Raw genomic sequence first — 15,057 nt, forward strand, 5'->3', positions numbered from 1 at the left:
TTTTAAAGGTATTTATTTATTTATTTATTTATTCGACAGAGAGAGAGAGAGAGAAATCACAAGTAGACCGAAGTAGGCAGAGAGGCGGGCAGAGAGAGTAGAGGAACCAGGCTCCCTGCTGTGCAGAGCGCCCGATGAGGGGCTTGATCCCAGGACCCTGGGATTATGACCCCAGCCGAAGGCAGAGACTAAACCTACTGAGCCACCCAGGCGCCCCACAGTAGTTTGCATTTCTAACAAGTTCCTAGGTGATAATATTTGGGAAGGGCTGACTGCTTTAGTGTGCTCACAGATACAGGGTGCCTGTGTGTGTCGTTATGTCAGGGTTGGTTTGGGGGGGTTTACGTCTTACTAGCATTAATATGCTCCGTGTGTATTCATTTGCTTCTTTTCACTTCAACCATTTTAGGCACTTGTTGGGCTCATCACCGTTGTGTGGAGTGGTCACTGGGGGTGTGCCAGATGGAGGAACTGTCGCTAGTGAACGTGGACAAAGCTGTTGTCTCAGGGAGCACAGAAGTAAGTAGAAGTAACAAAAATTTAATTAAGCCACAGTTTTGTAATGTTTACTCTAGCCAACATGAAGGTGCACTTGGCAAGAATGGTTTATTAAATGATTAATGTAAAAAACCCTTAAAATAGGAATTTTTAATTTTCTATCCAAGAGTAGTTTGTGCACACCACTAGAATATTCAAGCTGTGCAATTAATGTTAATCCTAACAAATATTTTGCATTTTAAAAAATATTTTACATTTAAATCAGAAATTAAAAATCTTAGAAATGAGAATTCCTAACTGTATTTATATGTTTATGTGGTTACTCTTTAAGAGAGAACAATTCGATGAAGATGTAACATGAAGAGACAACATTTGACAGGTCTTTAGTCCACGATGTGCATTAGCTCTGTTTGCTGTTTTAAAAATTGATCCAGAAAGTTCTTTACAGTCAAGTTGGTAGTTCAGTTCATCTTTTTGGCCTCATCCCAAAGTAGTATCATGTACACAGTCTACTGTCTTTTCAAGTTTTCACTGCGATTTTCACGGGATTTTGAAATGAGCGCAATAAATGCAACAGTTACCGTCCATCTATAAAGGAAACAAACCTTGTGAAGTGAAATTGCTTTGCTGCCCACAGATTCTCTTGGACTTTTGACAGTTAAATTTGGGAGAAGTGAAGCAGCCTTCCCAAAGGAATGTTAAAAATGAAATTTTGATAGTAGAAATTACGTGGGCTTTAACAGATAGGGTACAGGTAAAACTCTCAAAAGTGTCGTTGAGACAGGGACTTAGATTCAATTAATTATTCAATTAGTATAATATTAGCTTTACTCAGATTATTAAAATGACCTAAATTACACGGATGAGGAACTCCCGCCTGAAGCTTAGTCAAATTCGAGTGCTTGTTTTAGAAATGTGACAGTACACTGAAATGCTTATGTCATCAAATTGTGAACAGTATAGTGCAGAATAGTAAGTTCTGCAGTCTGAACAAGCTTAGATGGCCAGATCAAGACTGTGACAGAACAGTGGGCACTCTTTTTGTCACAGACTACTTCAGAAGTAGTGTTGGATTATTTTGTGGAAGTGAAAAATACATAGGAAAATCAATGAACAAAGGCTAAAATGAACTTTGTGGTGTTGGATTGAAATTGGAAGAATTGGTGTAAACTGGTTTTTAATATTTATACAGATGCAGAAATACAGATGTGTGTACGTGTGAGTCAGTATGTATACACGTTTCCTAGCTCTGTTTGCTAAGACAGTCGTTAGAAGCTTGCTTCCCCCTGTCCTTCTTGGATAAAAGATGCCATCTTTGTGTCTTAGATACTTCTGATAAAGATTTAAATGGAATTTAGAGATGAAGTCTGTGCCCTGTTGCTGGCGGAGGAATCAAGGGCCATGGGAGGCCCTCAGTGGTGTCGCTTTATGGAGCCAGGAGCATGGAGTGGGCGGGAGGGTGGGATGCAGCTGGAGGAGGCTGCGCGGACCGCGTGGGGTCCCCAGGGGGCTGGTGCTGCTTCGTCAGAGCTTCACATCTTCGCGCGGTTAAATCAGTGCAGACTTAGGGTAGCATCAGTAGTCTGTTGCCATTTCTACAGTTGGTTTTGTTTTGGGTTTTTTTTGGTCTTTTCGGTTTTTCTCCATTATCAGATAGGCACAGGACTTAGCTAGAACTTTTCTCACTTGCTTGTCCCTCAGAAGAGTTTGTGTCACTGGCAGAAATTCAAACCCATAACAGCACATTTGTTGCTAAGTCTGTGGGGAAATAGGCGCTCTGATAGGATGTAAATTGACATAAATCTTCTGGAGAATAATCTGATGGTACTTAAAAACCACATGTTTTGACCTTTCTACGATTCTGTCCTGAAAATGTGCCTCTAGTAATGCAAAATACTTGTGCTATTACAAGTTAATAATTGCAGCATGGTTTAACTTGGAAAATATTGGGAACAGCTTAAGTGGCACCTATGATAGAATGGTCGAAGAAACTGTGGTACGGTTCATACGGCGGCATATTGTGTGTGTACAAATACCATGAGGAGTGTCTCTCTGAAATGATGTGAAGTCGGTTCCAACATGTATTTTTAAGGGAAAGAAGAGTGTAAAAGACCATTTATGATGTGCACCCTTTTATGTAAGAAGGGATAAAATATAAGCAAATACACATGCCTCTGGTCATTTTGGAAAAGAAATACAGGAAGGATAAACAGGAAACTGAAGCAATTGGTTACCTCTGGCAGGTGGGTGGGAAAGAGGTGGAAAGGAAGTGGGAACGGGATGATGTAGCCTGGGTGAGGTGTGCCAGACACTCGCGGATCTCTCTCTTCCTACAGCTCCTCTGACTCTAGGCGCCGTAGAAATGTTTCCCATGCCCCCTAAATAAGCAGTTACAACTATCTAGGACATGGGGAGTTCATAAAGGAATACCAGAACTCACACCAAAGGGGATAGGGAAGAAAAGAGCCAACCTGAGTAACTGGCAAACAGTATGTTGGCAGGCGAGCCGGAATTGCTGAAGAAGGAAGCGTAGCATGCGCGCGCTGTGGTCCAGTGAGTTCCTGTGTTTCTCGCAAGGGTGTGGGTTTGCAGTTCTGAAGCCGCTTTATGTGTATGCCGTGAGTGAACAAATAAGTAGATACGTGGTTGATAATGAGAACGAGGTTTTTCTGTGTTGGAGAAAGGAGCTGCAAATAAGGAAAGGGCAAAATGAATTTTGTGGTGTTGAAATGGAGTCAGAAGCATCAGTATAAACTCATGGTTCTTAATATTTATGTAGACAGATACAGAAATACAGATTTGTAGATGTGTGTATGCATGAGGCAGTGTGGTTACGTATAATTCCTAGTTCCGTCCTCTGTGAAGGCCTAGACAGAGTGACCCCCGCTAGCAGTGAGCACACCTGGTGCTCAGATCTTGGTTTCTAACCACTATTCCCCGATAAAAGGAACCGGGTTCCTTGAGAAGTAGTTCGTGGTACCGGGAAAATACAGCCCGAGGTGCTGGAAAGTAAGCAAGTACTCAAAAACTGGAAGCCTTGTTGAAAACACAGGAGCCAATCTGAAGGAGCTCCTAAGAGCTGAAATAATATGAGCCACACGAAAAAATACAGTATTGGGTTTTTGTTCACAGAATAAAATAAGTACACATGAGTCCATACTGATACGAATGAATGAATGAATGAATGAATGAATGAACAAATGAATGAAAAGCATTAAGTCAGGTCATATCACTCCTCTACCTACCACACACTTCACTACGGATTTCCTGTTTCATTCAGAGAAAGAGAAAAAAAAGCCAGTGCTCACTACCTGACGGGGCTGTCCGTGATCTTCCACACCCTCACAAGTACTTCTGAGGCGTCCCTCACTGTCCTCTGCCCCATCTGCTTCCTCAGCCATAGCAGCCTCCTTCCTTTTCCTCAGATGCCCCCGATGTATCTTCCTTGGGGCCTTGGCACTTCCAGTTCCCTCTCTGTTGAAGATTCTTCTTGGATGTATGACGGCTTGTTCCCTCATGTCCTCTAGGAGTTTATTCAAGAGTTGCCTTGTCAGGGAGGGCTTTCCTCAGGTCCCTGTTGCAAGGTTCAGGGGTCTCATTCTCAAATAACATCCCTGCTCTGTGGTTTTCTCCTTTGTCCTTGTTGCCATTTAACATAGTACGTGTTCACTTAATGATCGTGTTCTCTTCGCTTCCTTACTAGAGTGATGTTGCCAAGGATCTTTTTCTGTTTGGGTCATTCCTCAGGAATTATTTGTAGCCTAAATGAATAGCACCAGACATCATTCATGAATCACTCATAGTTATAGGAAAGATCCAAAGTGCCAGAGTGTTAACAGAAATCACTAATGTAGTTAACTTTATAAAAGTGTGTGAATACATAATTGTCAAAAAAGAAGCCTCTGCAGTGGAGTAAAGCTTTACAGTTCTGCTCAAGTGACGTGGGGTGATGGGCAGTGACAATGCAGATCCTTGCGCTGCTCTCTCAGAATGTTCTCTAGGGCAAACTATGTAGAAGTGCTATTGAACTTGGAATACATTTTTATTTTACCAAAAGACAGGTGTTCTAAATTTGTTGACCTTTATTTTGATGACATGTGGCTGAATGTATTATGATAGTACCTCAAAGAAAATAAACATTTCATCTGCCTCTTCAAGGTAAATGTGACATTTCAGCACTGAGAATGTAATGACTTTAGAGATGTGCTGGGGCTTGAGCATTTTGAAAATGGATGTCTGGAACTACTTCTCTTTGATATTTTATTGTGTTTTACGAACAATGAAAGTTTGTAAAAGCAAAAATTCTCACGTTTGTCAAAAAAATTTGGACATGGAATTTTGTGTTCTCTTTAAAATATTCTGAAAAGTTTTAGTATGCTTCAAACCCATTTGTTAAAAATAAAAAAATTAATACTTTTTGATTATGGAAGGTGAAAATTTACTAGGCTGAATTTTGATAATTTTGGTTGGGATTGAAAACTAGTTCTGGAAGGGAAGCACTACATCTGTTTAGATCTTAACTTTTGTTAGAATCATTTGTTTTTAACTCCCAGCAGATAGTGAAGTAAACTTGTCAGATGCAGAGAACAAGATACAGAGGCCAGTTGGAGGGGGTGGTGCTCTGCAAACCTCTTGATTGTCCACATCTCTTAATAAGAAGCGCTTGAGCCCGCACCCTTACTGTACATTCTCACTGGAGTCTGTGTCTCTGCTCTGTGACACTTCTCCAGCAGTTGTAAATTGACCGCGTTGGTGTGAGTCTGTTATTAATTTCAGTTGCCCCCACTAGAATGTAAGCACCATGAGCCCATCGATGAGATCTGTTCTAGTTTATTGTTTTATCTCTGGTGCTTAGCAAAGCACCTGGAACACAATCGAGTCATTGATCGGACGAATGTCTGCATGAATGAAATCTGCTGGTGAGCGCGGGTTAGCCGAGTGGAGAGGGAAGTGCTACTGGCCCCTGGTGGTTGCTGCCGGGCACCCAGCCGAGTCCAGGCCGGCCTCCCATGGTAAAGAGAGCCTGTAGTGCTGAGCTTGAGAGATTCTGGTTTAATTAATATTATTATTCCTATTTAAAAATTAACATATTTAATCTTTACATTAAAAAGATTTAAATTTTTTTTTTGTTTTTATTTATTTTCTTTCAGAATTATTTTATTGAAGAAGGTGGGGAGGACAGACGGGGACTGAGCTGAGCTCTGAGTTCCTAATCATTTTCTCGGTTTTTAAATGTCATTCTTTATCACACTGTTCAGTTTTTCTGAAATTCCTTCAGATTGTTTTCAGTTTTCCCAGGGGTACCTTTATCTTTTTCTAGATTGAAGAATATGCTATACTGTGAACCTGTGTTTCAGGAGAGGTAATGGTGTTTCCTCTTTGGAGCCCTGGAGGTGCTACTAACATCTTAGAGATCTGGATAATTTGGATATTACTGATGGAGTAGTTTAATTCTGCATGCTACAGATGTATGGTCATTTATTTACTGGAAGCCCCCTGCACTTTTTCCTGCACTCTGCTTATTGCCCTCCAAAAGATATATATATATATAGATATTTTAAGATTATTTATTTTTTTTTGACAGATCACAGGTAGGCAGAGAGGCAGGCAGAGAGAGAGAGGGAGGAGGAAGTAGGCTCCCCGCTGAGCAGAGAGCTGGATTTGGGGCTCAGTCCAAGGACCTTAAGACCGTGACCTGAGCTGAAGGCAGAGGTTTAACCCACTGAGCCTCCCCCTCCCAAAGATACTACCGGTGAAGCTCCAACATGCATTTTTGTTCCTTTGACTAGTTCTGCTCAGGCTATTACTCTATAAATAAAACATTAAAAATTACTTATATTATCTCCCTACTTAGAATTGATAATTTTTTATGTTTTTTCCACCCACCTCCTGCCACAACCCCATATTAAAATCTCATTTTATTATACTGATTTTGTGCCAGGTGTCTTACAGAAAACCAGCCTAGTTCTGTGAGAAGAGTTGTAAGTTTTTTATGTTTTTGGTTCTTTTTGTAGACTGCAAAAGAACAAAAATAGCTTCTCTATCATAAGGTGGGTGGCAGTATACACTGAGAATGTAGATAAGCAATGTAATGTAAATGTAATTTTGTTAAAAAAATTTTTTTAAACAGAATATGGAGAAAATCTCTCCGTACATGTCCTGTGAGCAGCTGGGAGTCAGTTTCTGTAGGAAGATTTCACTCTCGCACCGCGTTATCACTGTGAGGTGATTCGCAGGCACCCGTTTTATCAACAATGATGTCCAATACTGTTATTTTTTATATAATCCTAGTAATGTAAGTGTAAAGAAACCATCAAGTTATATATTCTTCATTTTACCCTATAGTTTTTTAAGAGGAGGGGCAAGCATTCACAGATCTGAATTTTGTGTCTGTGGGGGTCCTTGAGAATGCCTTCACGTTGGAGACTCACTAGACAGACGAATGGCACTCACCGTGAAGTTGTAATTGTGGCTAAGATTTACTGCCATGATACGGTGAGGATATATAATGGAAGAATCTCAGTGGAGAAAAAATACTGACGGGGTCTGGAGGAATTCATGTATAGCCTTTCTTAGGTGCTCAGCCTCCCGCCAGGGGTTGCCCAGAGCACCCTCTTCTCTTTGCAGTGAAAATGCAGCAACATGAGAAGCTCAAGGTCTTTGCTGGTGGCTGATCACACAGGCACCCTTTGCCTAGCGCATACCAGAAGGAAGGTCATGTTTGCACAGATAGGATAGGCACAGTAAACTCTTGTTGCTGAGGGGGCCATGGCAACCCTCCCAAAATTCATGTTCCTGGGGACCAGCTGTGTAGACAGGCCTTCTAAAGAGAGTAGTCTGAGGCCTGCTGCAACCGAACTACAATTGTATTGTGTAGCAACTGTAACATTTCTGTTTTCCGGACTGCAGTAGGTACACATTGAATAGTCCCTATCGTAGGGAGGCTGTGGTAAGTGCTCTAGTGGTTATATAGAACTTGGTAACTTCGATCAGAGGAAAGATACTTGTAAGGATACTTTTGACTCTAACAGAAAAATCCTGTGTTTACTTCTGAACTCTGCTTTCTCTGTATTAATGTATCCCTGGCAGCTTTCTTTTGACTAGTGTAAGCATGGTATATCTTAGTCCCTCCTTTTATTTTAACTCTTCGTGTCTTTCTATTTAGTGTATGTTTTGTTTTTTTTTTTTTGCAGACAGTGGTTGGTTTTGCTTTTTTAAAATCTAACCTGGCAGTTTCTGCTTTTGTAATGAGAGTGTTTAGGACATGTACATTTAATGTGATTAAGTTTCCCTTTTTTCAAAAAATCCTTTTGTTTCTGTCTGTTTCCTTTCCCTGCATTCTCTTTTGGATTGAATTTTTTTAATGATTCCATCTTATTTCCTTTTTGGACTGTTTTGTCATTTTATTGGTTGCTTTAGGATTTATAGTATACATCTTTTATTATTACAGTCTACCTTCCAGTGATATTATAACTTCATATATAATGAAAATGTGCTTTTGTTCCCTTCCATTTTTCCTCTCCTGGAATTTGTGCTGTTGCTGTCATGTATTCAACTTTTACATGTGTTATAAATGCCATAAGATATTGTTATTTTTTGAAAGATTTTTATTTATTTGAGAGAGAGAGAGCACAAGCACATGGTGGGGAGGGGCAGAAGGAGAGGAAGAGAAAGTCTCAAGCAGACTCTGCACTGAGCCTAGAGCCTGACATGGGGCTTGAGCTCATGACCCTGAGATCACAACCTGAGCTGAGTGGATGCGCAACTGACTGCACCACCCAGGCACCCAAGATAATGTTTTTTGTTTTTTTTTTTTAAGATTTTATTTATTTATTTGACAGAGATTACAAGTAGGCAGAGAGGCAGGCAGTCAGAGAGGGGAGGAAGCAGGCTCCCTGCCAAGCAGAGAGCCCGATGTGGGGCTCGATCCCAGGACCCCGGGACCATGACCTGAGCCGAAGGCAGAGGCTTTAACCTACTGAGCCACCCAGGTGCCCCTAAGATAATGTTATTTTGATTAAGTTGTCAGATATGTCTGAAAGAGACTTAAGTAGTAAAAAAAAAAGAAATTATAAATAGAGTCACTTTTGTTACCAGTTCTGATGTTCTCCATTGCTTTGTGTAGCTTCATATTTTCGCCTGCTATCATTCTCTTTGTGTCTGAAGACATCCTTTAACATTTCTTGCAGTGCAGGACTGTAGGTGATGGAGTCCTTCAGTAGTTGTATTCCAAAGTGCTTTTATCTTACCTTCATATCTGAAATGTGTTTTCAGCAGGTACAGAATTCTAGTTGACTCCCCTCCCCCATTATTTTAAAGATGCCTTGCCACAGTCTTCTCTCTTGCACTGTTTTTTACCAGCTATCTGGTATTATCCTTATCTTTGTTCCTCTGTAAATGTCTTTTTATCTGTGTACTCTTAATATTGTGTCACAGTTTTGGAAAATTTGATTATGTTATGCCTTTGTGTAATGTTTCTTGTGGTTGGCAGCAGCTTGTTGAATTTCTTGAATCTGTGAGTTAATAGTTCTCATTATGGTTAAAAAGTTTTTGCCAATTATTTCTTCAAATATTTCTTCCGTTACCCCATCTTCCTTCTCTTGGGGACTCCAGTTACCTTAATATTAGGCCATTTGAAGTTTTCCCATTGCTTACTAATGCCCATCTCCCCCCCACACCCCCGCTTTTCCCCCATTTTAAAAAAATAAATTTTTTCCTCTTATGTTTCATTTTAGTTCTGGGTTTTTCCCATCAATTTCACTAATATTTCTTCTGTAATTTCTGATCTGTTAATCATATCCAATGTAATTTTCACATCAGATGTTATTTTTATCTTAAGTTTGATTTGAGTCTTTTTATATCTTCTGTATCTCTCTTTAGCTTTTTGAACATGCTGAATACATGTATAGAACTATTTTATTTATTTATTTTTAAAGATTTATTTATTTATTTGACAGAGAGAGAGAGAGAGAGAGAGATCGATCACAGGTAGGCATAGAGGCAGCCAGAAAGAGAGGGGGAAGCTGGCTTCCTGCTGAGCAGAGAGCCCAATGCAGGGCTGGATCCCAGCACCCTGAGATCATGACCTGAGTCAAAGACAGAGGCTTTAATCTACTGAGCCACCCAGGTGCCCTAATGGCATCTTATAATTTTAACATCTGGGTTAGTTCTGATTGATTGATTTTGATTGATCATTTTCAGTTAGACTATGAGGTTTTGCTTCTTTTTGTACCTGGTAGTTTTTATTTGGATGCCAGGCTTTGTGAATTCTACCTTGCTGGGTGCTGGTTTTTTCACAGTAGGAAGTCAAGACTTAGGGTCATGGGTAAGTTCAGTGACATTGTGATGCCAAGTTGCCAGGTTCTTACTATCTTTGCATTGTGTATCCACAGTATATTAGATTGTTCCGTGGTCCAGTTCTTTTCATAGTCCAAAGAGAGTGGGCAGGAATCTTCTGTATCATGCATTCATGATAACATTCAGAGCTTGGGGGTTGGGGCGTGGGATCCCCCTTTCTTAATTATTATTTTAATTAAGGAAAACCCCTTTTATATGGTTCCCTCTACTCTAGCAGATATCTTCTAATATTTCATTAGTTAGTTTACTCCTATGTTTTCATCTTAAAGCAATAATCAGTAAGTGTTGGGATAACCACCATTTGATTAAACCATGATTTTCCTTTGGCACCATGGATGGTGCCGTTTCCTCTGAAATACACTGCTGCTTAAGGGAGAGTGGATATCTGAACAAAAGAGATCCTTAGGAAGGAAGAAGATGGAATGGTTGTTTCATAGTTAACTAACAGTGTCTATTCCTGGAGACATTTTTGACTGAGGGAACCTGAAAATATTTTAAAAGGAGGAAAGATTAAAATGGTACTGCTTGGAGGATGGGTAAGTTTACCCAGTAGGATTTAGACAGAAGGTCGTCTTTTTTAGTTTTTGTTTTTTTTCCCAAGATCTTATTTATTTGAGAGAGAGAGGAAGCATGACCAGAGGGCAGGGACAGACGGGAAGGGGGAAGCAGGTCCCCACTGAGCTGGGAGCCTGACGCTTGATCCCAGGATCCTGAGATCATGACCTGAGCTGAAGTCACATGCTTGACTGACTGAGCCACCAGGGCGCTTCCTGGTCGTCTTGAGCAGAGTTTAGGACATGTGGATTCTGGAAGAATGTCACATATATGAAAGTGACTGGAGAATAAATAGGTAGAGTGAGGAATTAATGGGAGATGGGAATGGAAAATGTCCTTACTTTGGCATGCCAAGTTGAAGAATTTCATTTATGAAGTTTTTAAAGAAGAAGAGCAAGTTTAGCAGATCTTACCCCCTAGCCTTTTGTAGTTAAATTGGAGGGGTTTACTTGAAGACAAAAATGTTTAGGATTACTGTTGTAATTTAAGGTCAACGAATGTAAGTTTCTGATTTTAGGTATACTGTGTGAAACGTAAAGACCGAATGTTGTTGGTATAGAGCGAGTTATATTTGATGAAAGAGGAGTTGCAAATGTCTCTGGTTTCAAGCCTGAGAATGTGGGAGAATCAGGAGTTTTGTTTTGACTAGGCCGAGCCTTAAACTCCACGAAACATCTTTGGGACTAAACGTCAGGGCTGGGATTGTAGGTAGTTTTTCTAACTAGTAGTGACAGTAAAGCAAACTGCTAAACAAGAGAAGAAAAGAAGGTACAAGATTGGACCCTCTGGTCAGTGTTTAGATGAAGGAGTCCCCAGATGGATGTGACATAGCATAAAAGTTACAGGGAGTTTACTAGGAATTGCTGAGTCTGTATTAATATATTTAAGGACATATGGCCAATGCTTTCAAGTGTGTTTTCTGTATTATAATATTTTCTAAAAATATTTTCTAAATAAAACGCAATTATTATATTTAATGGGTAAGAATCAGGAACCTTGATTTCTTATTCCGTCTGACATTATTAGGTAAAGTCTTGTGACATCTTTACCAAGTCATGCTACTCTCTCTACCTGGTTTCTTCATTTTGCATATTAAGAAATTAAATTATCTCATCAGACTAAAATGCAAGGCTATAAGGAAGACATCAAAGATCTATTGGGGATGATTTTGTTAGAATACTAAGTACAAAAAAATATATTAAGTACAAAGTATGTATACAGCAAAAAAAAAAAAAAAAATCCAAGATTTGAACTTAGAATGATCTTAGGTATACTTACACCTAAAAACTGATGTATTTATTTCCTTATAACTTGGCAAAATGATTCTTAAAATTTTTTTTTTTTAGATTTTATTTATTTATTTGACAGAGAGCACAAGCGGGGGAGCCAAAGGCAGAGGGAGAAGCAGGCTCCCCACTGAGCAGGGAGGCCACTGTGGGGCTTGATCCCAGGACCCTGAGATCATGACCTGCACTGAAGGCAGACGCTTAACTGACTGAGCCTCCCAGGTGCCCCCTTAATTTTTTCTTTTTCTTTTTTTTTTTTTTTTAAGGAATTAAGTTGGGTAGAGCTAAGAGGAAACTAGAAATTTCTGTTTTTGGTTTTTTTTTTTTAATTGAGAGTTTGATAAGGCTGTTTGGTAAAAACAAAATTTGAAAGGCCCATTCGATGAAGATGACCTTGGCCTTGTTTTTTTCTCCGTAAAAGTCATAATTTCTTTAAAAAAACTTTTTTTAGCTTTAAGTTTGATTTAAAGAACTGAGTTTATCTTTCTGATAAGCTGAGTGTTATTCTTCGATACAATGAAGAGCCCCTTTGGTGTGGGACTTACATAAACACAAAATATCTTTTTTTTTTTTTTTTTAAGATTTTATTTATTTATTTGAGAGAGAGACAGTGAGAGAGAGCATGAGAGGCGAGAAGGTCAGAGGGAGAAGCAGACTCCCCATGGAGCTGGGAGCCTGATGCGGGACTCGATCCCGGAACTCCGGGACTGTGACCTGAGCCGAAGGCAGTTGTTTAACCAACTGAGCCACCCAGGCGCCCTACAAAATATCTTTTGAAGGCTACATAGAAAACTGGTAAAATACTTTGGGTTTATGGAATTTCTCCTGTGTGGCCTGTACAGGGCCACTTTCCATTTTATACCCCTTAGAAAGTTTTGAATTTTAAACTTTGATTATTTATTTGAAAAATTAAAATGCTTACAGTAGTTTCTAACGTGTCCTTGAAAGTGTATTTCAGAAGTTCATTTCTGTAGTTCTTCCCCAACATTTAGGTATTTTTTATTTTTATGCATTGTGTCCTATAGGAGAATAGTGTCCTTTTCTCACATATGGGGAGCCAGTTGTTAGTATATTATCTCTTGAAATCGCTTTTTTTCCTTCACATATTTGAAAGATAACTTCTGTCATCTAGCACATGTTCAGTGTATGTGTGGATTGTCCCTAAGCTCTCCGTTTTAATTCATTTGCATATGTATATGCCCTAGTGATAATATCACACCACCATGGTTACTGTAGCTTTCTAATAAGTTTCAATATCTGGTAGAGCAGAAATTACTGTATAACAGAGAAACTTGTATTAGATTAGCTCTCCCACTGAGAACAACTAGAGGAATTGGATAAAATATTTTTTCAAAGAAATATTTAAAGGCATTAGAGGACTGTCAGAGAGATGAGGATTTGAGGGAGTGAGGGCCCAGAGGGAAGGAGTAAGCCTTTAGGTCAGCCTGATGTTAACTTTCCTTTTCCCCTTGAGGTATTTATCCAGTTGGTAGAAGACCAGTTGAGAGGCTGGAAAACTGAGAGGAGATTCTGGTAGTCTATAAAGTTAGGGGGACAAAAATAGGATTTAGGCACCATTAATACTGTAGACTTCCATTTAGGATGCTGAAGGTTGCATCACAGGTTAGCAAATTATGGCCTGTGGGTCAAATCCAGTCCACCATCTATGTTTATAAGGCTCACAAGCCAAGATAGTTTTTACTTTTTATTTATTATTTTATTTTATTTTATTTTATTTATTTTTTTTTTTTAAAGATTTTGTTTATTTATTTGACAGAGAGAAATCACAAGTAGACGGAGAGGCAGGCAGAGAGAGAGAGAGGGAAGCAGGCTCCCTGCTGAGCAGAGAGCCCGATGCGGGACTCGATCCCAGGACCCTGAGATCATGACCTGAGCCGAAGGCAGCGGCTTAACCCACTGAGCCACCCAGGCGCCCGATTTATTATTTTATTTTAGGTAGGTTCTACCTCCAGTGTGGAGCCTAATCACGACCTTGAGATCAAGATCTGAGCTTTGAATAAGAGTCAGACACTTGGGGCACCTGGGTGGCTCAGTTGGTTAAGCATCTGCCTTTGGCTTGGGTCATTATCCCAGGGTCCTGAGATCAAGCTCCACATCATCAGGCTCCCTGCCCAGTGGGGAACCTGCTTCTCTCTCTCCCGCATGCTTGTGCTCTCTCTTGCTATCACTCTCTATTCCCCTCTCTCTCAAATAAATAAAAATCTTAAAAAACAAAAACAAAAAAGAGTCAGACATTTAACTGACTGAGCCACCCAGGTGCCCCAGTTTTTACATTTTCAAATAGTTAATAAATTCAAAGACTGTCTTTTATAACACATGAAAATCATCTAAAATTTGGAGTTCTGTGTTTGTAAATAAAGTTTTATTGGAACCAAAGCCACACTCATTAATTTGCATATTACCTGTGGCTTCTCTTGAGTTACATTGACAGAACTGAGTTGTTGCTGCAGAGACCACACATGCTTTGCACTGCTGTGGGCATGCTGTGAGTCACAGTGCCACAGTTTCAACTCATCAGTGTTTGATTGACACATGTTATTGTCCCACCATCTTATTAATTTCTTTTAGTACTGGTGCGTACTTAGCATCTTAAAAGAGAAGAGAAAAGTGGGCTTCATATGTACTGCTTTTGAGGCATAATGGAATAAATTCTGTTTTGACTAAATTAGATGGCAAACCATTATATTTATTATGCTGGGACACTACAGCTGGTGAAAAGAATACGATATATGCCAAGGTTATCAGATTGAGCACTCATCACACTATTCCAAACTCACAGGAAGATAATGATCAGAAAAAAGGTAGTAAACTAAAACGGTCTATCTCATCATAGCAGAAATTCTTTACAAAAGTGAAAAATGAAAATGAGACTAAAAGTTTCTTACTGTTAGCCAGGCATAGAAAGCCATTTATCCAAGATGAGTTAGTCATGTCTGACTACAGTGGTCAAAGAGATGTGTGCACAGAAAATAAACTTAGCCTTTGAATAAGAATAGTTTTAAAAGTTGAGGACATTAAGTGCAATATCAATAGTTATCTTAAAAGTGAGTCAAATGATTTCTAGTGGTTTTCCTCGTCTGTTAATATGTCAATAGATATTGCTGTACAGTTCAGTTGTTTATTCTAGAGGTTAATGCTGAGTTTGAAGTCACTGAAGAGTTAGGTTTTGTAAATTGTCTGCAGGAAACAATTACAGACAAAATATTTTCAAAGAAGTGGAAGAAAAACTAATTCAATATAACCTGAAGTGGAATCTGCTAGGATGTGTTAACACTGGTAAAATAAGTATGGACCTGAAAAACGGTTTATTTATTTGGACAAGTTTATAAGCTTCTTAAAT

The 15,057-nt window shown here is 39.4% G+C and overlaps 1 protein-coding gene across 19 annotated transcripts in view; it reads left to right on the top strand.

The window, feature by feature from the left end:
- KMT2C (lysine methyltransferase 2C) overlaps nt 1–15,057 on the top strand; it is a 270,498-nt gene that overhangs the window by 112,068 nt on the left and 143,373 nt on the right. For all 19 annotated transcript variants that reach the window (XR_004276659.1, XM_032303952.1, XM_032303959.1 and 16 more), the window contains exon 6: nt 410–519. Coding sequence is in view for 18 of the 19 variants with exons in the window: in XM_032303952.1 (XP_032159843.1) it covers nt 410–519 (110 nt within the window). In the remaining variant the exon portion in view is untranslated. The remainder of the gene's footprint in view (nt 1–409; nt 520–15,057) is intronic.

This window comes from Mustela erminea, chromosome 11 (genome assembly GCF_009829155.1).
Source record: "Mustela erminea isolate mMusErm1 chromosome 11, mMusErm1.Pri, whole genome shotgun sequence".
In the NCBI taxonomy this organism is placed as follows: domain Eukaryota; kingdom Metazoa; phylum Chordata; class Mammalia; order Carnivora; family Mustelidae; genus Mustela; species Mustela erminea.